Source organism: Podarcis bocagei (assembly GCF_964188305.1).
Source record: "Podarcis bocagei genome assembly, chromosome: 9".
NCBI classification, from domain to species: domain Eukaryota; kingdom Metazoa; phylum Chordata; class Lepidosauria; order Squamata; family Lacertidae; genus Podarcis; species Podarcis bocagei.
The window spans coordinates 6,849,805-6,873,850 of record NC_138134.1 but is presented as its reverse complement, the minus strand read 5'-3'; the positions used below and the strand labels follow the sequence as shown (position 1 = coordinate 6,873,850).

General features: G+C 45.5%; 2 protein-coding genes across 11 annotated transcripts in view; one reads left to right on the top strand and one right to left on the bottom strand.

Moving 5' to 3' along the window:
- LOC308594513 (uncharacterized protein) overlaps positions 1-1,347 on the bottom strand; it is a 284,112-nt gene extending 282,765 nt beyond the window's left edge. For 7 of the 8 annotated variants that reach the window (XR_014011493.1, XM_081207645.1, XM_081207644.1 and 4 more), the window contains exon 1: positions 894-1,347. The gene's annotated coding sequence lies outside the window, so the exon portion shown is untranslated. The remainder of the gene's footprint in view (positions 1-893) is intronic. The other variant, XM_081207641.1, reaches the window with a different exon arrangement.
- Positions 1,348-4,109: 2,762 nt separating this feature from the next.
- On the top strand, positions 4,110-23,883 carry CLK3 (CDC like kinase 3). 3 transcript variants are annotated; one of them, XM_081207774.1, is made up of 14 exons: positions 4,110-4,264; positions 10,052-10,203; positions 10,687-10,903; positions 13,857-13,950; positions 14,217-14,283; positions 15,347-15,463; positions 17,812-17,859; positions 18,211-18,377; positions 18,731-18,825; positions 19,186-19,315; positions 20,726-20,808; positions 21,643-21,722; positions 22,037-22,127; positions 23,369-23,883. In XM_081207774.1, the coding sequence occupies exons 2-14, from the start codon at positions 10,052-10,054 to the stop codon at positions 23,552-23,554; spliced, it is 1,527 nt and encodes a 508-aa protein (XP_081063900.1). In that variant the 5' UTR covers positions 4,110-4,264; the 3' UTR covers positions 23,555-23,883. The 3 variants fall into 3 exon arrangements, with proteins under 3 accessions (XP_081063900.1, XP_081063899.1, XP_081063898.1); XM_081207772.1 differs by lacking the exon at positions 4,110-4,264 and adding an exon at positions 4,667-4,765; XM_081207773.1 differs by lacking the exons at positions 4,110-4,264; positions 17,812-17,859 and adding an exon at positions 4,665-4,765.
- Positions 23,884-24,046: the final 163 nt, after the last annotated feature.

Genomic DNA, 24,046 nt, shown 5'->3' with positions numbered 1-24,046 from the left:
AGAGACGCTGAGCATCAGGGCGTTTGCAGAATCCACATTGCTGGAACCATCCCTGAATTTTGATTTATCTCCTTTACCTGATACACTTACCTATGCGGAACTGAAAATGTCAGATTTGGTACTCTTTCAAAGGCATATTTCTAGAATTTGCATGAAAAACTTAAATTAAAAGCTGTTTAAAGACAATTTAAAATGTTTGTGTTTGTTTTTTCTTTGGAATTGCACAGTTGCACAATGGTTAAAATTGTGGGTTTCAAAGGCATTGCAAAACACTTTAAAGAATAATGAGTGAGTGCTGTTTTTCTTAAACCTCCCAGAGGACTGTGCAGGGGCTTATCTATTACTGACATCCTGAAATCAATTCCTGCTGGGATTCCAACAGCGTGCGATCCAAGGGATATCGCAAATAGCAGAATAATGGTGTGCAAGAATCAGCTTGTGAAGGTGAGGGCACTTGCAGATTACCTGCCTACTGAGCAGTCGTTCTGATTTGTTTGAGGGGTGGTTTGATTTGTTAAAGGTGCTTTAAACTGACATTGCATCAAAGGAAGTGCTATCACACACTTCCCAGTGTATTTTCCTGTCACTTTTCTGACTGCAAAAGGTCAGGGAACCAATTTTGTTGCACAAGATCTCGCAAGGAACCAGAACTGTGCCACTTGAATCTATTGGTATATGACTGAACCCCACTCGAAATAGTGGCCGTTCAACTCCCTTTGCAAAGACAGGGTCATCCTTGTGCCAACCCCTTCTGGGACCCATCTAGAGATTCTCATGGGTAAGCTGCTCCAGAGGTCGGCTGCTCTGAGTAAGTGAGCCCAAGTTGCATTCTAAAGGGAGAAATCGCTTGCAGCAATGAAGCGTCCAAAACTCTGGGACTTTTCTAGACTTACCGTACCTCCTCACAAAGCATGCTGGTGTGACTCTGAATTCCCAGTGCTGAGAGAGAGGCCTGCAAATACGTTCTTTTCTCTTCTATGCGCCAGCTTGCTGTGGGGAAATACATATCCCATGCCAAGACAAAAAGCAGGGCAGCTGCTGCTATGGAAACTGTGGTGGCAACGAGGCAGTACCTGCTTCTGGCCTGCTAATAAATTGGCCATTGTGAAACGTGGGTCACCTCTCAGAAAGGGAGGAGCTGCCATAAGCAGGGAGGAGAAAGGAAGAACACAGAAAAGGGTGTTTGTGTGTGTGAATAGAAATGACACACCCTTGAACATTCTGTAGGTGAAAACAAAGATAATTGGTTGTGCTTCAGATCCAGATCATAGCTGTCAACGTTTCCCTTTTTATAAGGTAAATTCTCTTATTCCGAATAGGATTCCTCGCAAGAAAAGGGAAAAGTTGACAGCTATGATCCAGATGCTTTTTGAGGAAACTGAATTTTTAAAAAAAATCCATTTCAATTGGGGTTTATGCTGGGTTTTGGCACAGAAACTGCTTTGGTCGCCCTGTATGATGACCTCTGTCGAGAGAGAGACAAGGGGAACTTGTCCCTGTTAATTCTTCTTGATCTCTCAGTAGCTTTCGATACCATTGACCATGGTATCCTTCTGAGGCAGCTGTCTGAGTTGGAGGTGGGTGGAACTGCTTTGTGGTGGTTCTGGTCCTACTTGGATGGTCGCTCCCAGAAGGCGATGCTTGGGGAGTGCTTTTCAGCCCCATGGAGCATTCATTGTGGAGTTCCTCAGGGCTCAATTTTATTCCCTGCTACATAACATCTCCCCTTCATGGATCACTGCCTTGTCGTGGCGAAGGGGCTTGAATAACTCAGAGAAGCTATGAGCTATGCCATGCAGGGCCACCCAAAATGGACAGGTCATAGTGGAGAGTTTTGACCAAACGTGATCCACCTGGAGCAGGAACCGGCAAGCCACTCCAGTATCCCTGCCAAGAAAACTCCATAGACAAAAGGAGTGCCTGGCATGCTCTGGTCGGACACAACTAAACGACTAAACAACAACAACAACAACAACAACATAACATCTACATGAAACCGCTGGGTGGGGTTAGCTGGAGGTTTGGAGTATGTTGTCAGCAATATGCTGATGACACTCAGCTCTATTTCTCCTTTACATCTGCAGGTGAGGCAGTGGAAGTGCTGGACCAGTGTCTTGCCTTGGTAATGGACTGGGTGAGAGCCAACAAACTGAAGCTCATTCCAGATAAGACTGAGGCACTGTTAGTGGGTGGTTCCCTAGACCAGATGGGTGGGAGGTCGCCTGCTCTTGATGGGGTTACACTTCCTCTGAAGGAGCAGGTTTGTCACTCAAGGCTTAGGTGGCCCCAGCGGCACAGAGCACCTTCAGTCATCTTTGGCTGGTGGCCCAGCTACGCCCCTATCTGGACAGGGATAGCCTAACTACTGTTGTCTATGCTCTGGTAACCAATAGGTTAGATTACTGCAACGCGTTATACATAGGGCTGCCTCTGAAAACTGTTCAGAAGCTTCAGCTGGTGCAGAATTCAGTGGCCAGGTTGCTCACTGGGACAATATGGTTTGAGAATGTTACACCGATCCTGGCCTGCATGTACTGGCTGTCAATTAGCTTCCGGGCCCAATTCAAAGTGATGGATCTGACCTATAAAGCCTTAAATGGCTCAGGAGCACAATACCTCAAGGACCACCTCTGGCCATATAAACTGACACAGACTTTGCATGTATCAGGTGAAGCTCTTCTTCATGTGCCTCCTCCATGTGAGGTTGGGGGGTGGGGGTGACAACACAAGGACGGGTCTTTTCTGCAATGGCTCCCTGTTTGTGCAATGATCTCCCCAGGGCGGTTCTTCTGGCACCTTCATTATATATCTTAAGGCGCCAGGCAAAAGTGTTCCTCTTCAGCCTTTGACTGATTAATATTCTAGCCTTTTAATATGTGCCTATGGAAAGGGGGAGTGTTCTTGTTTCACCGTTTTGTTTTGATTATTTACTTGTATTTTTGTTTTGTATTTTATTCTATGAATTGCCCCTGAGATCTTATGTTGAAGGGTGGTATACAAATTAAATAAATTTAATTAATTAATAACATACTCTTGTGCACTGGAATTTGGACACTGGATGGCGACTGGGATGGTCAGGGGTCTGTTAACCCAATGTATGTACAAGCCATACATTTAACATCTGGAGATGAATGACATTGGATTATTTGATTTTTGTAACTTGAATTTTTTTTTCCAAAATAACATGAAACCATAATCTGCTTCTAACAAATATTTCCGTCCCCACCCAACTCCCCCAGAATACAGATATGTTGTAAGCCACCAAAAGTGGTTGGGGTATAAATAAAATAACAACAGCAACAACAACAATAATTGCAGTCTTATGGGGAAATGTTGCTCCAAAGTTGCACAAGCGAGCTCTGTGGATGCCACTGTAGTTGATGTTCGGTTGCACATGAAGGGGTGCTGTGTCTCTATAGAATCACTTTCCAGCTACAGCTTTGACTCCCTTCATTGGTCAGTTTCTCTGAAAGTGCTAGAGTCCAGTTTGGGGCAGCAATAAATCAGGCTTCCTCAAACTCGACCCTCCAGAGTTTTTGGCCTACAATTCCCATGACCCCTAGCTAGCAGGACCAGTGGTCAGGGATGATGGGAATTGTAGTCCCAAAACATTTCGAGGGCCGAGTTTGAGGAAGCCTGCAATAAGTTGTCCAGCTGCTCCCCCCCTTTTATAGGGATGATCTTGGTCCAACTGTGAAGGGAAATTCTGTCGTGGTTTCATTCCAACACAACTGGTCCCTCCTCCTCTGGGTCAGGGGCGCTATGGGGTGGGAGGTGGGGCAGACAGGTAGAAGGCACACGACACAGGTAGCTTGGGGAACTGTGGTTTTAATGTAAATTTGTTTGCCTTTTTAAACATAATTGTCGGTTAGGGTATTTTTAAATGCTGGTTTTAATGCATAATCGCGAACCGGAAGTCTCCGCGGTAACCTCTTTAGCCCGCATCCCCTTGGACTTCCTATAGCCGCCGTCACGTAATTCCGGTCAATCTCTCTCTTTGCCGCATTCCTTCTCCACCATGAAGTCGCGCGGGTAGAGCGGCCCACGCTCCTCAGACTCGTCGCGTCAAGGAAAGGAGGAAAAAGAAGCGTCGGCCGCTCTAGCCCGCGCGGCGGCGGCTCCCTTCGGCGCATAGGACGGCAGAGTGCGCATGCGCTGGGTGCCGTTTGCGTCGCCACCGCCTCCGCTCTGTCGCTGCAGCCGCCGCCGCTGCTAAGGGGAGAACGAGCGGGACCAGGAGAGTCGGAGGAGCCGCGGGACAGCGGTGAGGGGCGGAGGGGCGGGTGGTGGTGGTGGTGAAAGGAGCCCCAGAAGCGACGGGAGAGGAAGGCCTCAGGCCCCGCTGCGTCGGGCCTTGTCGGGTCGGGCCGAGCCTTTGCGGTCTGTGCGGAGGGGGAGGGGCTTCGAGTAAGCCACGCCCCTCGGGCCTCGCCATTATTCTCCCCTCGTCCCGACCACCTCTGGGCGGTGGGCGAGCGGCTATCTTGGCTCTAGGCCGCGCGGTCTCGCGGTGCCAGGGGGAAGTCTCGCGGGACTTGGGCGTGGCTCTGCGGCTCCGCTTCGGGAAGCGGCTGGAACGCAGGAGGCCCAGGCCGCTGCCTTGACCCGAGTTTCCTGGAAGCAAGACTCCGGCCCCGTGGCCCTGCACTGACTGGCTGGCGGCAGGGAGATGGCCAGCCCTACCTGGAGATGCTGCCAGGGATCGAACCCGGGACCTTCTGCATTCGAAGCAGATGTTCGGCTGCCGAGCTGCGGCCCTTCCCAAGTAGGAACAGGGACAGCCTCTTTTGCGATGGCCCTTCCTTTAAAAATAAGGCTCCAGTTCTCGAGGATCTGAGGAAGGGGCCGATTTAAACGAGAGTGCAGGAAGCGGCTTTATTCCGAGTCAGACTGTTGGATCTCTCTGGCTCAGTATTGTCATAGCTGTCAACTTTCAGATTTGAAAATAAGGGATCAGCAGCCTCGAAAATGGGGATCAGCAGCCTCACCTGTCCCAGGGACAGTGTACGGGATATCTAACAATCCGGGATAGCAGTGGGAAGCGGCACTGGAATAAGGGAATTTCCCGCAAAAAAGGGAAGGTTGACAGCTATGAGTATTGTCTGCACGGTGTGGTATCAGCAACTCTCCAGGGTTTCAGGCAAGGAACTCCCCCAGCCCCACCAGGGGTCTGAACTTGGGGCCTTGTGCAAAGCAGATGCTCTATCACTGCCTGTTACAGCCTTCCTCTCCTTCCTCCGGGGTTTATTCCCATCTCCCTTCATTCCTTAGCTAGCATGGACAAGGAGGAGGAGGAGGATGACTGATGGGCGTTGTAGACCAGGAATATCTGGAGGACAGCCAAATGCCTTACCCTGCTCCTACCTGCCTTTCAGAAACTTGATCTACTTGTCACTGTGGGATGGGGTGTATTAAATCTGGTGTGCTTTTAGTAATAACCCAGTAATCAAAATTGTGAGAGCGGCGAAGGGAGAAGAGGGTTTTTCCATGGTCTGGCTGTCACTGGAGCCCTCCCCCAGCCCTTAATTTGAGCACCAGCTTAGCACAAAAGAATTCTTACGTTTCAATACAACTGCTCAAAAACAAGGAGTGGGATTTTTTTAAATAAAAATACAACCCTTTAAATATAGTCCTATAAAAAATTGGTGATTAAATAGTCTGGGAGTTGTGGTCATCGGGGTCATTGGTGGTAGGGCATATCCATTGCCCTTTGATAAATGCAATTTTAGGGGTGTTTTTAAATTCTATTACAGTCATATCTCGGGCTGAAATAGTTTCGGGTTGAGCGTTTTTGGGTTGCGCTCTGTGGCAACCCAGAAGTAACGGAAGGCGTTACTTCCGGGTTTCGCCGCATGCGCAGATGCTCAAAATGACGTCATGCGCAGAAGCAGCGAATCGCAGCAGGCGCAGACGCGGGTTGTGTTCGCTTCAGGGTGCGAACGGGGCTCCGGAACGGATCCCATTCACATCCAGAGGTACCACTGTACTTTTGCTAGATTTTTATCCCACCTCAGACAACTATTGCCTTCTATTGTGACTCACATCAATTAAGAGAGAGGATGAGAAAGAGGCAGGCCATTCTTCCCATCAGACTTAAAACTAGAAAGACTGGCCGTGCAAGAGAAAGGGAGTAGAGGGAGGAGGATCGGTTCTTCAAGGCCAGTATATCAATGTGAACTACAGTCAGTAACTTTTTAGTCAACGGCAACCAGGAAAATAGTTTATAATTTTTAAAATATTTTATCAAGTACATATAGATAAAGAGGGAGAATTCATTTCTAAGTGCTAGAAATTGCAAGTATCTAATGAAGTTGATGGTAGGGACGCGGGTGGCGCTGTGGGTAAAACCTCAGAGCCTAGGACTTGCCGATCGTATGGTCGGCGGTTCGAATCCCGCAGCCGGGTGAGCTCCCGTCTTTCGGTCCCAGCTCCTGCCCACCTAGCAGTTCGAAAGCACCCTTAAGTGCAAGTAGATAAATAGGTACCGCTTTATAGCGGGAAGGTAAACGGCGCTTCCGTGTGCTGCGCTGGTGCTGGCTCGCCAGAGCAGCTTCGTCACGCTGGCCACGTGACCCGGAAGTGTCTCCGGACAGCGCTGGCCCCCAGCCTCTTAAGTGAGATGGGCGCACAACCCTAGAGTCGGACACAACTGGCCCGTATGGGCAGGGGTACCTTTAATGAAGTTGATGGTAGAGTTTGGGGAAAGAATGGAAGTATTTTTGCGTGTGTGGATGTAGTGCTGTTGTTTTTTTCTTGTGAATCATTGCCACCAGCTCTGGTGGCATTTAAAAGACAAGTTCACGGGAGAGAGGTTGACTGTTGCTTGTCCTGGCTAAAAATCGGCCTGTGTGTTTAGATGCAGCATACCTGATGACTAGATGCAGGAGACGAGCAGTGAATGGCCATCCTCATCCTCATGCCCTCCTGATGAACTTTTTGGGGGCTGCTGCTGATAGAATGTTGTTATGTCAATCTTACCTGGCAAGGCCGTTTTCCTTTAAAAGATAAAAAAGAGTTGGCTCACAGAACTGTCTGTTATTGGGGCACGCCATCCACTGAGGTGTTCTGTGAAATTCAAGCACATGCATACTTTGGTATGAAGGGATACATATACTTGGGTTTCACATAGCACTCCTGTAAATGGAATGGAAAATGATCACCTCTGAACTATGTAGAGAACAGTGTTATTGCCATTGCAAATATTGCTAGTCACTTTAGAAATGCATGTAGGAGATAAGTTTTAATTTGTGAATACCCCTCCCACCCCAAATGCTTCAATTTTGAACCCATCTCACCCAAATAAAAGTTTATTCCTGCACATGAAAACATGTGAAACAGGAATGCTTGAGGCTGCTAGTGAAGAAAGGAAAGGCTAGAAAGACACCAAGAACTAGACCAGAATGGTTTTATTGTATATTTCAAGATAGAAGAATATTTATTCTACTTACACTCCTCCCTTCATACTAAACATGCCAACAGATAAGCACAATCAAACTTCAGAATGGGCAGGTACACAGGAAGGAACCCCTCCTGCAAAAATGCTCCTTTTTGTCATAATTTCCAGTGTGCTCTCGCCATCCTCATGCTCAACCTGCATTCCTAGAAAAAAAAATGCAGCAGAATCCAAAAAAGGGGGTAAGCCAGCAAAAATATTATTATGAGAAGAAATGAAAGGCAAAGCAAGAAAGGAAGCATTGCGATACGGTACTGCCAGAGCCATTTCACTTTTGACAAGCAAGATCACCAAGAAAGGGAAATAGGAAGGTGTTTTTTCCAGCCCTTATTTAATAAAAAGTTCAAATCATAGGTGATAGCAGTAAAAGTAAAAGATCACAAAGGAAATATTCTAGATCGCCTAAAAGCGCAGCAAGCTTTCTTAAATACCCCTTGCATCCATTTTCTTAATTTTGAGCTAGATTCGGCAGAATGCTGTGGCCTGACTGCTGATGGAGAGCCTCTGGCCGAGAACATGAGACACAATTGTTTAAACAGCTGCACTAGCTGACAATTTACTACTGAGCCAGGTGCAAGGTTTTTGTATTAATTTACAAAGCCATGGACAGCTTAGGTCCAGGGTACCTCAGGTCTGATTATAGCCCAGCTCAATTTGCAGGATCATCTTTCCTTGGTCTTTCCCCAAGTTGGCAAAGCTTGTTTGGCAACAGTGAGAAACCAAGCTTTTAACGTCACCGGCCCCATCCTGTGGAACACCCTGCCAACAGAGATTTAGTGGGTGTCTTCTATGCCAACTTTTAAATGTCTGCTGAAAACTTCATTATTCCGCCAGGCCTATGCAGGCAATTAAGAGTACATCTCCCACAGTGGTTTGTTGATACTTGCTTTTAACCTTTTTTGCTTTTAACTTGTTTTTTATTTTTTGTGCTTTTATTGTATGGCTTTTATCGTTTAATATTGTAAACTGCTTTGATATGTTTAGTAAATTAGCAGTATATAATTTTTTAATAAATAATCTTGCTGAGAAACATTTTATTTTTTGAATGTAGACACATCTATAAAGTAGCCATGGCAATCATTTAAATTAAAGCAGATTGATTTTCCACTCATTATTAAAGGTTCACCTTTATTAAACAAAAATAGCCAGTAGAGGGAAAGGACACAAGTTGATGGGAAGGCTCAAAGCATTAAGTGAAGTTGCCCAAGGAAACATTCAAAATTTTACTAAATTCTATAGCCAACATTCTGTTCGCTTGGGATGCTAATGCACATACATAGGAACTCCAATTGTATGTACTTGGGCAGACATTAGATTTCTAAGTTACCATATATTGATAACTAAAGAACCGCCCTTTGTGACCAGCATATCCTCGTTGAGTGGGAAATGAACTTTTTTTGCCATGTGTTCCAATTCAGGCATCTATTTAATATTTGCTCAAGCGTTTATTTTCTGGTAACTTCGTAGAGATGACATAATGCTAGATAGTGTGGAAAGTGAAACAAGTGCTGTGTTTAAAAGAGACAACTTATTTCACACCCTTTAATAAGTAGAATCTATCTACAATTTACACTTGCATTTCATCTTGTTTAGCAAAACACAAAATTGCAGGTTAGGAAGAATTTGAAACTCAATAATTTACAGATGTAAAACATAGAGATGAGAAGGCCTAGAAAAAAACAGAAATTTTTTTTTGGGGGGGGAGTGTGGAATATTCAAACTATATCAAACTTTTTTTTTCAATTTTTCCAGAGGAAAACGGCTTTGGGGGGAAATGGAAAAAACACAGATCCCCCCCCCAATTTTTCTGTCCCCCCCAGGCCTTCCCATCTCTAGCAACGTATACTATTATGGTGTAACCTCCCATGTTGAGAAATGTGCATGGACTGCAGGGCTGTAAATGAACAATCATTTTGTACCTCTTCAACTGTTGGGAAAGGTGGGGTATACATTTGTTCAATCTGTCAATATGCTGTAAATAATACTGAGAAAATAGCTGGGATAAAAATACTTTAAATCCAGTTTATTTTATTTCATGAGGCTTGGCAGTATCAGTCTGTAATTGCAGGGTTCGTAAGAAATGCTCTCAGAAGCTGGTAGAGGCAGTAACAAAACTGATCTAACCTGCAGTCCTAAAAGCTCTTTGCATAAGCATAACTTCTAAAATAGGATTGCTAGTGAGAAATGAATTCCAAAGTGGCAGCCCCTTTGCACTGCTCATCTTACGACAATCAGATTGAAAGTATGCCTCTCTTACTGACCTTTCCCATGTATATTTTGTTTATGGCTTTTCTAAATGGATTGGGGGTAAATAGGTAGTATTCCTTTAACTAGATAGCTCTTGGTGAAGCTGTTGATTATGTCACAAAGGCCCTTTTAGTGCCACTGAAATGACCATTCCTGTGTTTCATAGCACACCGGCCTGGTTCTCTTATAGGTATTTTTAAAACATGATGTTTAAGATACAGCAAGATTTGGGAGGCTTGTAAAAGGTGGTGAAATGTTGTGGGCCAAGATTGCTGAAGATTGCCGGGATGAGCTTGTTTTGCTGCAGAGGTTGTTCTGGTGTTCATACAGGTGCCTTCCTTGTATGTCTAGATGCATCACTGTAAGCGCTACCGCTCCCCAGAGCAGGAGCCCTACATGAGCCACAGGTGGAAGAGGAGGCGGTCTTGCAGCAGGGAGCAACACGATGGAAGAACACGATACCCAGTTCGCCGGGATCTGTCAAGGAGGTCACGGTCTAGAAGGTGAGCAGGAGATTATCTTGGAACAAGCAGTCATACCCACATGGTGAATGCTTGCTTTGGTACTAAATGATCCTTCTAAATTGGAATTGTAGATGTCCAGATCCCTTCTAGTCCTGTGTAGCTACCCCTGCAGCTACCACAAGACTCTCTTTGTGCCCTGCAGTGAAATGACAGAAAGCAGTGTCTAGTGCAGGTTAATAATAATAATAATAAAATTTTATTTATACCCCGCCCTTCCCGGTTCAAAAAACCAGGCTCAGGGTGGCTAACAACAAATTTAAAACACTTAATTGACGCAAAAAAAAAACCAGCATAAAAATGAATAACAATAAATTCAGTATTCAAAAATCAATTTAGGGGGGAAATCCATCCACACAGGTTACACACAGCACTGCACTGGGGTTACTGTACAGATTTCTGTCCCCCCCCACCCCCAGGGCACCTTTCCCATTTCCTAATCACAGGTTTTTATTTGTCACACAGCCATGACAGAATGCCCTACCAGAGAAGATACAGAGACAGAGATGACAGTGATGTCTACAGGTTTGAAGAGCGGAGCTCATCTTTTGGAGAAGACTATTACGCTGCACGCCGTTCACGGCACCACCGGAGATCTCGAGACAGAGAGCGCCACCGGACAAGGAAGCACCAGCATCGCTGCCGGAAACGCAGGACCAGGTCTTGTAGCAGTACCTCCTCGGTGAGTATCATCCAAAATGAGATCAGGATTGGTCAGGGCCTAACTAACTTGTAGCTTTTTTCCAGCTTTGAATCATACTGGGTGAGTACTTCTAATCCCCTGTCTTTCTCCTCAATGCAGAGTTAAGTTTTTCTTCTGCTTGTGTGATAACTGGTTATATTAGCTGTTCTTAGTCTTGACGATGCAGCTGTGAATAATTTTAGCGTCTGAGACTCGTGTGTGTTTCTCAGGCTGCATTGGGAGGGAGAGAAGCCAATTATGGCATCAGTGACCATGTGGGGGTGAGGGGGGACGTTTGTGCACATGGCTCAGAATGGCTGTGCCACACCCTTCGTTTTGCACACATGACCCTCTGCTCTCAACTTTCACATCCTGTGTTGCTCAGCGGTTGTGTTCAGGGGCACAGAGCAGTCTTGCCTTTGCAGCTGCAGCAAGGCATTTCTGCCAGCACCCTCTCCTTCCTAGGGCCAGGTCAAGCTGCGTCAGACTAATTTCTCAGGACTTTTTTTTTTTAATGATATTTATTAAAACAAGAATTTTTAAAATCACAAAAAGAAAAAAAGAAAATTACAGAAGAAAAAAGACAAAACAGGGATAAAAAATAAAATGATAAAACCATCATTCTCAAATTCTCCACATTCTTTACCTTCTTTCCATGACCACCTCCTCCTCCCATCTCTTGTATCTTAATTGATAATTGTCACAGCAAATCCTTTCCATAATTCATAATATTCTGTCAATACATTACCTTGCTCTATTTTCATCTTATCTTATATAAAACCTTACAACTTAAAATTTAAATCTTATTTTTACCAGCTTCTCATAACCATTACCTTTTTACCTAATTCTTTAAACATTCTTAGAAGAGCCTAAAAATTTCATTTCAGCATTTTTGCAACTTCCATAAAAACATTTCTAACAATAAAAAAAGAGAATAAAAACAATCCAATCTTCTTCCAGCGTCCCCTCCCCCCGGTCCCGGGGTTATCAGTCCTTTTTGTCCCATTTAGTCTGGCCCATTTAACCTTAATTTCTCAGGACTTTTAAGCTCACAGACCTTCCTCTCCTCTCTAAGACCCTTCATGGGTGAACAGTTCTGGTATAAGATGGTGCCTTCCTCATTCGGTAGCCAGTCTGCACAACTTGTGTCGCTGCAGCCCACAAGTTGTATATGGCAGCCCGAGAGAGGCTGAATGCACCCCCAAGAGAGGGGACATGAAGAGTACCAGGCAGGTCTCCATATATGGCTGTTGGACTGCATCTGACTTGTTGGATGGCAGATTGTACTGGCTTCAGGTGGGGGGGGGTGTTGGGGATTTTGGGATTGCAGCACATACACATATCATCTTCTTTGTTAATATAATTTTTTTGTTAGCATTTCCAAGCAGCTCACAGACCTTGCCCATTCACTCACCCCAACCACAAAGAAAAAATTGGAAAGAAACCCAAGAGGAATGAGTCTTGAAGCACACACCCAGTTTTGCTTCATAGAGTCACAGACCTGTCAGTGCTCTAATCAATGTGCAATTTTATGCACGTTGATGTAATATGAGTTCTGTTGTTGGTCTGGAACACACTACAGTCTCTTCCGTTCCTCTGTTTTTCAGTTAAGCTTGCTTATGTTGTAAAGCTGAGGTTAATCTCATTTAACTCCACTCTTTCCCCCTCATTCCTGTTCTTGGAATTTATCCCAAAGTTATGTTTGTACAGTGCTAAGGGTATGGATTTTGGTTGGCGTGGCTTAAACTGTTTCAGTATCGTACACCTTATTTTAGGGTCTTGTCTCAACTTCTCTCAATTTCAGAAAGTCTCTTTTAGGATTTGTATGTGGTTGGTCCTACAGTGGAAGGGAATGGGAGATGAAAGGAAGTGCAGGCCTGGAGTCTGTAACCTATTTTTGCAACTCAGCCTTGAGAGACTGCAATTCATTGCATTTTGAAAGGTTAAAAGTGGAGTGGGGGGGGAATCAGGGATTGGAATAATTATTCATGGTAGTGGAACCCTTCAGGTTACTTGACTGTTCTCCCCCACCTTCCCCACTTCAGTAGAAGTGAGTAGCAATGCCAGGTTGATTTTTCATCCCCTCCTTCTCTTTGAGAAAGCGAGATGTTTTCCTGGGGGAGGGGGAGGGTGTCTGGTTGGATTTTGATGCTTTGCACAATGGTTGTCAGCAGCACAAGACATACTTGATTCCAAATCAGGACACAGCCACTGCTTCTAGAGTTCTTCTAGGCTTGATTCCAGCTCAGAAGTGAAAGCAAACTGATCTGGCACAGGTCAGACTTGCAAGCACATAGAAGGGTCAGATCTGTAGTGGTTTCTTTCAGGCAGGGACATCCAAATCCGATCATGCTGGAAACAGAGGGGCTTTACAGAAACTGGCAGGCAGGGAGAGAGGCTTCATGGGAGGAAGAGGAGGAGGTGGCCTGGGGTGGGGAAGGGAGCTGCTTAGACTTCTGCTGACCCAACTGCCTTTGGGCTGCCCGTCCCAGATGCTGGTGGAGAAGCTACTGTCCTTGAGTCGTCCTCTCTGCGCTGCTTGCTGTGTCTTTCCCTGGTGGTTAAGAAGGGATGGTAATTCTCTGTGGTAGGAGGGTGACCAGGGGCTGGAGCATCCCAGCCGCTGCTCCCCACACGAGGACCGCGTGGTTCTGCTGCTGCTGCGAGGCTCCTGCGCCTGCCTGCCTGCCTTCCATAGCTAATCAGAGTTTCTTTACATACCTGTAGCTGTTTTTTAAACTTTTGTTTTGAAGTCGGTTTGTGTCTTGACGTGTCCCTTGCAATATCCCTATCGTTATATATGCTGTGTGCCTTATGAAATGCTGGGATCTGGAAAATCCAACCACCGACGCATCGTCGTCTCTCCGCCTCTGAATGACAACTCAATCTGCCAATCGGAACTGCCCGCTGTGTGCGATTGGTCGGATGGCGTTTCGGGGGGCGGTGTGTGCAGAGAAGCCAACAGAGCAATAAGCGCAGCAGGAGCGTGGAAGATGACAAAGAAGGTCACCTGGTGTGCAGGATCGGCGATTGGCTCCATGAGCGATGTACAGCCACCTTTCGTAAAACTTTACCTCTCTACTTTCTATCCCCATGTTAGACGAGATCGCTCTCAGTGTACGGGAGGGGTCTCTAGTGTTTATTGCTTATAAATGGACTGAACAGTAAATACTTGAAACAGGAAGTAGACAATTGTGTGTTAAAGAGTGTAGCAGTGAGAGCCTTTCTTGAGACTTGAATGCTTTGAAATTGCAGGACCTCACACACTCATTAAGTCTCCAGGGCTCACATCTGCTTTTGTTTTCTCTCCTAGATGAAATTGTGGGGAGCCTGGGTGAAGGCACATTTGGCAAAGTTGTGGAGTGTGTGGACCACGCCAGGTAAGCTGTCCTGGTGATCTTATGTCAAGGAATATTGGGATTTATTGGTTTGGCTTAAGGCTAAAAGAGGATTGTGGCCCCGAGCTCCAGAACTTGAGAGAAGTTGGTGTGGGGTAGATAGTAGTTAATGAGCCCTTTTCAGGTAAGAATTGTGGGTAGTGAACATATTTAAATTAATGAACATGACAAAATTAGGTTTATAAATTTCAGTGACTCTACTGTGAATAAAACTTAGTTGAATGGTGGGGGTAGAGAATATCTGGGTTGGTTCCCACTCCCCTTGTGCACTGTTTCTGCACTGCTTTTAATTCCTGCCTAATGATTATCCTTATTAAAACAACAAATAGAACCAAAGAGCAACATTAAAGCAGCGGATCAGCTGTATATGTTATAACCAAGTCAAACCCTAGACAACCAAGACAATAACACAAACTGTAACAGTTCTGAGCAAAAAAGTTTTTTTCCCTCTTGACCTGTCTTGTGGCAGGTCAGTGGTTGCAAGTGGCATGAGGACCTGGACAATAATCCGTTCTCATTCTATCTGCAAGTGCTTCCCTGCCATGAAAAGAGTGTGCCTAGGTTGGTATGAAATACGTTCCCTGGCTCACTTAAGCTCTATAGGCCTGGCTGTACCAGATGTGACCCTATTGGATTGGATCCAGACTGAGTTAATTGAACTGAATGCCCAATGAAATCAGTAGGACTGATGGCTAACTTGTTTCATTGGTTTTAGTGGGAACTGAGTTCAGCTCACTTAGTCTGGATCCAACCCATGAGTAATGAGCAGGAGAGAAAGTTAAAGCCTGGGTCCTTCTTTCAAACTGTAGTCACATCCACGACCTTTACTAGAGAATACAATGATGAATGCTTTACTTCTTTTTTCTTTCTTTAATCTTTGGCTCCATGGGGAGCAATTACAAAGAAGGGGTTGGAGTTGATTCCTCTCCCTTCAGGATTTTGTTGTGTGACCAAGAGTTAGGCTTGAATTCTGTTGCAGAGATCTTCTGTTGTTCCTTGCGTCTCATTGCTCCATTTCCCCCCCTGCCTGCCTCCCCTTCTGTAGAGGCAAGTCTCTGGTAGCTCTGAAAATTATTCGAAATGTTGGCAAATACCGTGAAGCGGCCAGACTAGAAATTAACGTCCTAAAGAAAATTAAAGAAAAAGACAAAGAAAATAAACAGTAAGTCTTGCCATTGGGATTGGGTTGAGGTTGGCTACTCCTTTCCTAAAGGAAGGGTCCAGGGGTGAACTCTGGTCAGTCTGCTCAATGTGGTAGAACATGAAAGCAACTGCAGTGGAAGCAGAGGATCACCACCTTCCCTCTCCCCTCAGGAATAGTTGGCAACTAGAACTGGTTAGTGCAGTTCTGTTAATTGCTTTGAAACATAGATATTTAACTGCCTGGGTTAGGGCTTGGTGCTTATGCATCCGGGGCGGGGGGGGGGGGGAGCGGGAAGTCACAGGATGAAAATTCAGTTTTGGAGGAACGTACATAGTCATTGTCTAATCCAACCCCTGCTCAATGCAAGATCTGTAGTACAGGATGCAACTAGCTCATGTCTGACACATGCCCACCCAAGCGTCTGATTAGCATCTCCCACAAAGGAGAGCCCTCCACCTCTCAGGGCAGCCTGTTCCACTGTGTATGAGCTGTCGCTCTTAAGTGGTTTCTTCTCATGTTCAGCCAAACCTCCTTCCCTGCAGTTTCCACCCACTAGTTCTCGTTTCGTCCCCTTGCTTGCTCTATCTTCTGCATGGCAGCCCTTTATATATTTGAAAATAGCTATCCTGTCTCCCCTTAAATGTCCCCAGCTTCTTCCACCGTTCTTTGTAGGACAGGGCTGGGGAAGCCTTCAGTCCTCCCCATGTTGTTCAGTCCCATCAACGCCCCGCCCCCTGCATGGCCAGTGGTCAGGGATGGTAAGGGTGGTACTTCAGTGTTAGCCAGGGGACCACAGCTTCCCCCCACACTCATAGGGCTTGGATTCAAGACCCCCTCAACATCCTGACTGCCCTCCTCTGGACAGGCTCTAATTTCTCATTAAAATATGCCTGGAACTGGAGACAGTATTCCAGGTGTGTAGTCTGACCAGTGCAGAATATATTGGAACTGTAGCCATGTGCAGGCATTCATCTGAACACGTGTTAAGTGAAACTTGAGGACGGACCTCAGATTTCATCTTACTGGTTTCAGCCCAGTGTTCCAGCCTGGCAGGATACTTTTGAATCTCGATTCTGTTTGCTGGTAATGATATCTGACCCTCCCAGCTTCATGCCGTTGCAAATTTAATCAGCATTCCCTCTACATCTTCGAGTCATATTTAATTTTTTTGAACAGGATGGATCCCATGCTGGCTTGTCGTAATCAGTGCATATTTTTTTAGACACTCACAGACCAGCTTTTGGAATTTTGCCTAGTTTCAGCATTAGGCTGGCCACCTCTTTTGAAGATGGCAACAACATTTGCCCATTTCCAGTCTTCAGAAACTGGCCTGTTCTTTAAGAATTCTCAAAAGAATTATCGGCAAGCACCTTCAGGATGTGACCCTGGAGACTTGAATTCATTTGAAGTAGCTAAATGTTCTCTTATCTCCTTACTTATCCTGAGCTGCTTGTTCCTCCTCCTATCATTTGTTCTAACATTCCCATTGCAGGAGAAGACTGAGGCGGAACAGAAGCTGAGTAGTTCTCCCTTAACTCTGTCACCTATTAACACCTCACTGTCTGCTCTCAAGCAGCAAATTTCCTTTTTCTTCTTGCTCTGAATGTAGCCAAAAAGCCCTTTTAAAAATGTTATTAGCATCCATTGTAGATCTCAGGCAATGCTGGGCTTTAGCCATGCTACTACATGCTACTGTATCACTTTCGTCATTGCTTATATTTCCAGTTCTCAAGCGAAGCGTGTCCTTTTAAAATCTCAGATAATGAGAAAGCTCCTTGTGCAGCCACACGGGCTTCTTTAGATGTCTCCCATTTTTCTTTCTCATTGGAATCGTTTGCTGTTGTACTTTCAGTATTTCAGTTTTTTAAATGCCCCATGCCTTTTGGAGCCCCTCCCTCCTTTAGAATTTCTAGCCATGGATTTTAGAATTCCCACCCAATTTCTTTCTTTGATTTTTGAAATCTGCTACTCTCAATTTTTACATCCTTTGCCATCACAAATTCCAAGATGCTTTGGTCGTCATCTCCTCAAGGTTCCTGCTGCTTTCACTCCATCAACCAGTTCTCCCTTGTGGGTTACGATAAAGTCCAGAATTATAATACCCTTGTTCCTTTCTTTGCCTTCTGAAAGATGCTATTGTTGGCAGGGCATGGCAAGGATATATTGTACATTCCATTCTTAGCAGAGTTAGACTTCCAAGGGGTGCCAGAATAGTTGCAATCCCCCATTATTGCTATTGTTCACTTATGTGGCCATTTTGTAATGTGTTTAAAGAAACCATCACCCATATCTTCTGCTCAGCTGAGAGGTCTGTAGTATACTGCCACAACAATGTCATTTTTGTTTCTCTCTCTATCCTTACCCAGATGCTTTCAACAGGGCTTCCACTCTCAGACTCATGGATTTTCAAGCAGGTGCAAACATTAACATTCTCTGTTATACATCTGTTATGTACATCTTTATCCTCCTTTAAGAGAAGGAAGAATCCCCTGATACCTGTGTTCCCTGCAGCCCCATTTCCCCCAGGCCTGCCACTCACACTGATGGGGCCGCTGGCTGTGCTGTTGTGTGTTGGGCTCTGCTGGGTGAGGGGTGGCCTGAGGATGGAATTTTAAAGGCAACTCCAGATGATTCTAGAACAGGATGAGACAGGCAATCATCTATGTGGCCCCCAAGTCTAGCCTCAGCGAGGGAAGGGAATGGGCAGTGTGACCTCAAGAGCCACAATTACAGCTACTGTGTGTTTTTTCTCTCCACTGGCCCAGCCTGTGTGTCCTGATGTCAGATTGGTTCAACTTCCATGGTCACATGTGCATTGCTTTTGAACTCCTGGGCAAGAACACATTTGAATTCTTGAAGGAGAATAACTTCCAGCCATACCCTCTCTCCCATATCCGACACATGGCCTACCAGCTGTGCCATGCCTTGAAGTGTAAGTATGGCATGTGCTCTGCTTGCTTGGGAAAAGGGGGGGGGGGAAGCCTGTTGGAAAGTTTCTTCGCTTCCACCTTAATGCTGTTTCAGTATCTTGAAGTTGGGAAGGCAATATAAACTTGAAGGCAAAGTTTATATTGCCTTCCCACAACCTTTTATGAGCATTTATTTAAATCATTTATATACCCATATAAATCACTGGAACATTCGGGTCTGCAGAATCTTGATTCTATACTTCTATTTAGTCCTATTTTAACATCTGTTGAGATAGGCTTTGCTTGAGAACCAAAGTGTATAGCAGGAACGTAAGGCCTCTTAAAACCTCTTTTTCTCTCTCCCATTTTTCTGTAGTTCTTCATGACAACCAGCTAACTCACACTGACCTCAAACCTGAAAACATACTGTTTGTAAACTCAGAATTTGATACCTTGTACAACGAGAAAAAGGTGGGTTACACCTAAGAGCATAGAAGTTGCAGAATAGCCTGCCCTTTTTGAATGAAAGATAGGGGAGGAGTATTGGGAAGTGGGTGCAGCTGAGGGACTGATGGCAAGGATCACATTCAGCACCTCGGATCACCCAGAAATTGGAGAATGGGACGGGTTACACCCTCCAACTTCTGAAATCTGGGCTCCTTGGCACGCGGGGCGTTGGCTTTTTTGAACGTACACCACCAAGTCTGTAGACTTACAGTTCCTTCGTTTTTGAAAGGAAAGGCCCACTGAAGGCTGTAGGGCCTTCTGTCTGGAACTCTCCACCTTTTCAAAAGCAGCTCAGTAACCATGGGTGTGTCTTCTGCGTTACAGAGCTGCGAGGAAAAGTCTATCAGAAACACGTGCATCCGTGTAGCGGACTTTGGGAGTGCCACGTTTGATCATGAGCATCACACCACTATTGTGGCCACTCGGCATTATCGCCCACCAGAAGTGATCTTGGGTGAGTTGGCATTAACTACTATGGCACTTGGGAGTCGAGTGTAGCAGTTCAAAAAATGGTGGGTGAGTGCTCAGTTTGCAAAATGGGTTGCTTTGCATAAGCAAGAAGAGGAACCTACATGTCAGAGGGGCTTGTGGGGAGGAGTATGCCTGAAATGAAAAGGAGGGAAGCAACTGGGCATCAAGGTTCAACAGGGGGCAACATATTTCAAAGCAAATAGTTTCATTTTAGCTTGCTTGGGTGAGCTAGCCCTGTAAGTGGGGTATCTGTACCTTCACTACAGCAGTTTGCGCACTCTTCGTGGCCTGCAGATGAACTGGAGACTCTAGTCTGCTGCCTCTGATTAAGGAACTCAGTCTCTACTTATTCCCCCAAATGAGGGTCTCTCCATGCGACCCATTCAAGAGGGCAAGTGATAACTTCATCACATTTAAATAATCTTGATGAGTGGGGAGTAAACTTGAAGGGGTTAAGAGGCAAGTGCTAGTTTAGATGTTGCTAATCCCACTTCAGTATCACTACAAATCAACCCGTGGCCTCTTGGTAAGGGCTTGCATCACTTTCACCCCTAAGTGATTTTGCACACAATCAGTCCTTTATCAACTACAGAAATGGGAGGGCACTTAACAACAAAAATGGTAACTTAAAGATCATTTTGATTTAACCATGATGACATTTGATGGGTGGAGGGAACTTAGTCCTCCTCAGTCCTTTTTAAACCCACTGGCATTCTCACAAAGTGGCCAAAGAATATATTTTCTGGGGGGTGTTTCTTCCCCCCCCTACAATTGCATTCACCCTTTAGTCACACTTGCTGTTACTGAACAGTAGGGGGCACAGTCCCCAAGATGTGCAGAGGGCATAGTAGCCAGAGCATATCTACACAGTCTGCATACAATGCAGGAGAAAGGCTGTGCCCTGAAGCCTTGCGCAGAGACCGCCTGCCACATCCTGAACATGCAGGCTGACCCGCATTGCCCTCTTCTGCTGCACATGCACATCAGCATGTGAATTCCAACCCACTGTCAGTTTGCAGTTCTTTCCAAACTCTGTTGTGACTCACCTTGTGTAAGACAGAGCAGCAGCTTCTTTCTTTTATGGAGCTGAAGGATGGCATCATTGCTCCTCCAACCTTTTTCCGCTAATGGGCAGGAAGGGGGAGATTGCATAAGGAGGAATGTGCTACCATCTACTTTCACTGAGCTCAGCAGATATCCCAATTGCAGTGAGTTTTTTCCTGGTGGTTTTTTCCTTTGGTAGATTCCCTCAGCCCCCTTTTAAAGGGCAAACCACTGAAAGGTTTTCCTTGGCTGCTGAGCAGGAAAGCCCTACTTAGCAACTGAAGAACAAAATGGTGGCATTTGGGTACAGAGTAGAACGGCAGTCTTCATTCTGTATTCTCCTTTGCAGAGCTGGGTTGGTCACAGCCGTGTGACGTCTGGAGCATCGGCTGCATCCTCTTCGAGTACTACCGTGGATTCACACTCTTTCAGGTACAGGAATTGCTGTACTCCTTTTTGGACCAATTCAGCATAGTGGTTTGCTTTCTTCTGAATAACCTACTGCGTACTTCTTGGTACAATATAGTTTATTGGTTTTTGCTTGGTGGAAAGAGCTTTGCGGAGAGCAGAATAAAATTATTGACTCTTCCCCAAAAGCTGGCCTGGCTACACCAAGGGATAGAGATGGCCCCACATAGTCCAGTATTTGCTGAAAGGGAGGACGCCACCAGGATGCAGGCCCTATGGTGTTTTTTATAACAGCCAAGAGGTTTTACTTGAATGGCTACAGTTCCTCGCTCTGCCTGCCAGGTTTTTCTGCAGTTCAGCTCCTGCTCTGCAACCTAGAGATCTAGTTGTGCTCTTGAAGACATTAACCGGAATGTTTTCCCCTTCTGTTTAAGGGGTCTTTGCTTGTTCTTTTCCTTGTAAAGTGCTGGAGAAATCACTATCACAAATAGGCATTTTAGGCATGAGCATGCTACTTACTTTAAAACCCCAAGGCTGGGGTTGCTGGAGAGACCAGTGGGCCTGGTCACCTCTCCCAGTTTCCTGGAAATGCTGTCATACATTTCACTCCTTATGGAGTGACCATTTCCCAAGAGGTATATAAGATGAGCCCTGCTGAACCAGACTGAAGGCATGCCTAGTCCAGTATCCTGTCTCCCACACCAGCCAGCCAGATGCCTACGGAAGGGCTGTAGCTCATGATTTGCATGTGAAAAGTCCCAGGTTCCATCCCCAGCACCTCCAGGTAGGGATTGAAGATTCCTGCTTGAAGCCCCATACCTGCCCTGCTAAGTTCAGCATATATTTCTCTCTCTACAGACTCATGAGAATAGAGAGCATCTTGTGATGATGGAGAAGATCCTTGGCCCAATCCCACAGCATATGATCCGCAAAACACGGTAGGAATGCTTGGTTTTGACTGGTAAATAGGTGGTCCCCAAATTAGAGAGAGGCACTTTGGGCAAATAAACCAGGTCAGTGAGATTTGTTGACGATTTAATATGGACTCTCCTATGTTTTATGCTCTCAAAAAAATTACACGAGGCAGCAAGGCCTGTAGATGACATGTTTAGATGTGCGACTCAAGTGCTCTGTACATTTTTAGAGGCAGTCTATGGATTTATTCAACTGCTGGGGGGGGGGGAGATGCCATTTCTTTTGCCTAACTCAGCCCAGTACATGTGTTCAATTTGAGCTCTCTCTCCTCACCCAGGAAACAAAAGTATTTTCACAAGGGAAGTCTGGTATGGGATGAGAACACCTCTGATGGGAGGTATGTCCAGGAAAACTGCAAACCATTGCAGGTAAGAACCACTTGATCTGCTCTGGTCAGAATGCATTAAGCAGTTCTTTATGCAAATACTTGTTTGTAACTGAGCACCTGAAAGCTAAATTACTCTCATCTGTGTTCATCCGCATTGCTTGCTTCTCAGCAAGCCCTTTGAAACAGGAAGCCAAGCCCATTAGAAACACCATCTTCTGAATATACTGGACCTTTCTTTTATCTACTTCCATCTTTTCTGCTTGTGGGAATGCAGAGTGGAATAATTATGTTCCACTCTCCCCATCCCATTTTTTCTGCACCACACCTTTCCACATACCAGGTAGGAGCTTTTCATGAGGACGACACTTCACTTTTGTGGCTGCAAGGGGACTCTTGTCAACTGAGCTCCTGGTCTCATATTTTGTGGAAAGAGCTTTGTTTACTTTCCCCCAAAATTCTTAAGCCTTACCACTTTTTGATGCAGTTATAACCTGTGTAATTCTGCTTGTATTGATAAGTGAAGCAAAAACCATGCAAGCCAGCCCGTACTGTCTGTAAGCAGTTGTCCCACCCTAAAGAAGAGTTTTGTCTTCTGGGGGGTTGCAGGATAGCTCTTCACAAGTCTACCACAGCACCCTGTTGGCTTGATAATGCTGGGCAGATTTTGTGAATGTGTGCTTGCATGGAGAAATTAGTCAACCCATCCCTAAAAGGAGCTACTAGTGGTGACTGATGATATACTGTTTGTCCCTTTTTGGAGAAACCCCAAATGCTTTGACTTTCCTAAATTGTGTGTATTGATCAATTGGCAGGTGCTTCTTTGCACACCTGTTTCTCTTAGCCAAGATGGAGAGCCAAGGTATGTCTCCATAGCCAGAAGCCCTTGGAACTGCATTAACAATGAAAGTTGAGCTCCTCTGGCACTGTGTGCTTCAGACAGCCATGCTGCAGGTGCAGCCCTGCTGGTACAGGACTACACTGGGTAGTCTTAGGACTACTTGGGACACTTCTGTGTTGCCTGCTACTCTGCTACTACTAGTTTTACAGTAAAAGTCCTGGGAGAGCGACTTATTAAACTCCCTATTATTTAGACCTTACACAAAATAATAGAGCTTGGCACTATTGTAATCACATAACTTGATTTCCTTTAATACTCCAGGGCAATACTAAACCAGTTGTCTCCGTTTGTTGTTGTTTAGTTGTGTCCGACTCTTCATGACCCTATGCTCTGGTTCTCTCCATATCAGGTCTAATTCCTCCCCTGCTTATTCCTTTTTCTAGACATACATGCTGCACGATTCTGCTGAGCACATGCAGCTGTTCAGTCTGATGAGGCAAATGTTAGCATTTGATCCTGCCCAGCGGATCACGTTTGGCGAAGCTCTGCTCCACCCGTTCTTCGCTGGCTTATCTGCAGAGGAACGGCGGCTTAGTTGCCGAGATTCAAACCGGGACCTGAGCAGATGACAGATGGGGATCATGGAGATTCCTGCAGGACGTGTACATACTCCAAGACTGGCCTGACATTTATTGTGGAGACTCCAGAGACCCTTCTGTAGCAGTGTTCCAAGGGGTTGGTGCAATGTCAGGTGGACCCTGGGCCTGGGTGGGGGGGAGACAGCAACCCAAAAGCACAGATTTGTCTCATATATTTATATGTTGTAAAGTTCAAATAAAGTGTTTCATATTGTTTGATAATTTACTTGTATGACTGTGTCCAGCTATTTTTGCTCCCTGCCCTACTGAATTTTTCTGTTAACAATAAAATAGTGGTTTTATAGCTTGCCACCAATCTCTGCTGGGTGTTTACAAAGTAGTTTCTTCCTTGCTGTGCTATCAGCCATCTTTCCTTTACAAGAAACCTGCATGGAGGAGGGAAAGAGGATGGAGGTTTGTTCCCCCCGCCCCCAATTGCTTCCTTCATATTGTGTGGGTAATGCAATCTTGGCTATTGCCTGC

What these genes read in the sequence shown, in the direction of transcription:
- CLK3 (XM_081207772.1), top strand. Translation starts at nt 4,670, where the DNA reads ATGGCCAGCCCTACCTGGAGATGCTGCCAGGGATCGAACCCGGGACCT. An exon ending in ACTCATGGATTTTCAAGCAG is followed by an intron (nt 17,860 to 18,210) that starts GTGCAAACATTA and finishes CCACTGGCCCAG; the next exon opens with CCTGTGTGTCCTGATGTCAG. An exon ending in CCTTGTACAACGAGAAAAAG is followed by an intron (nt 18,826 to 19,185) that starts GTGGGTTACACC and finishes TCTGCGTTACAG; the next exon opens with AGCTGCGAGGAAAAGTCTAT.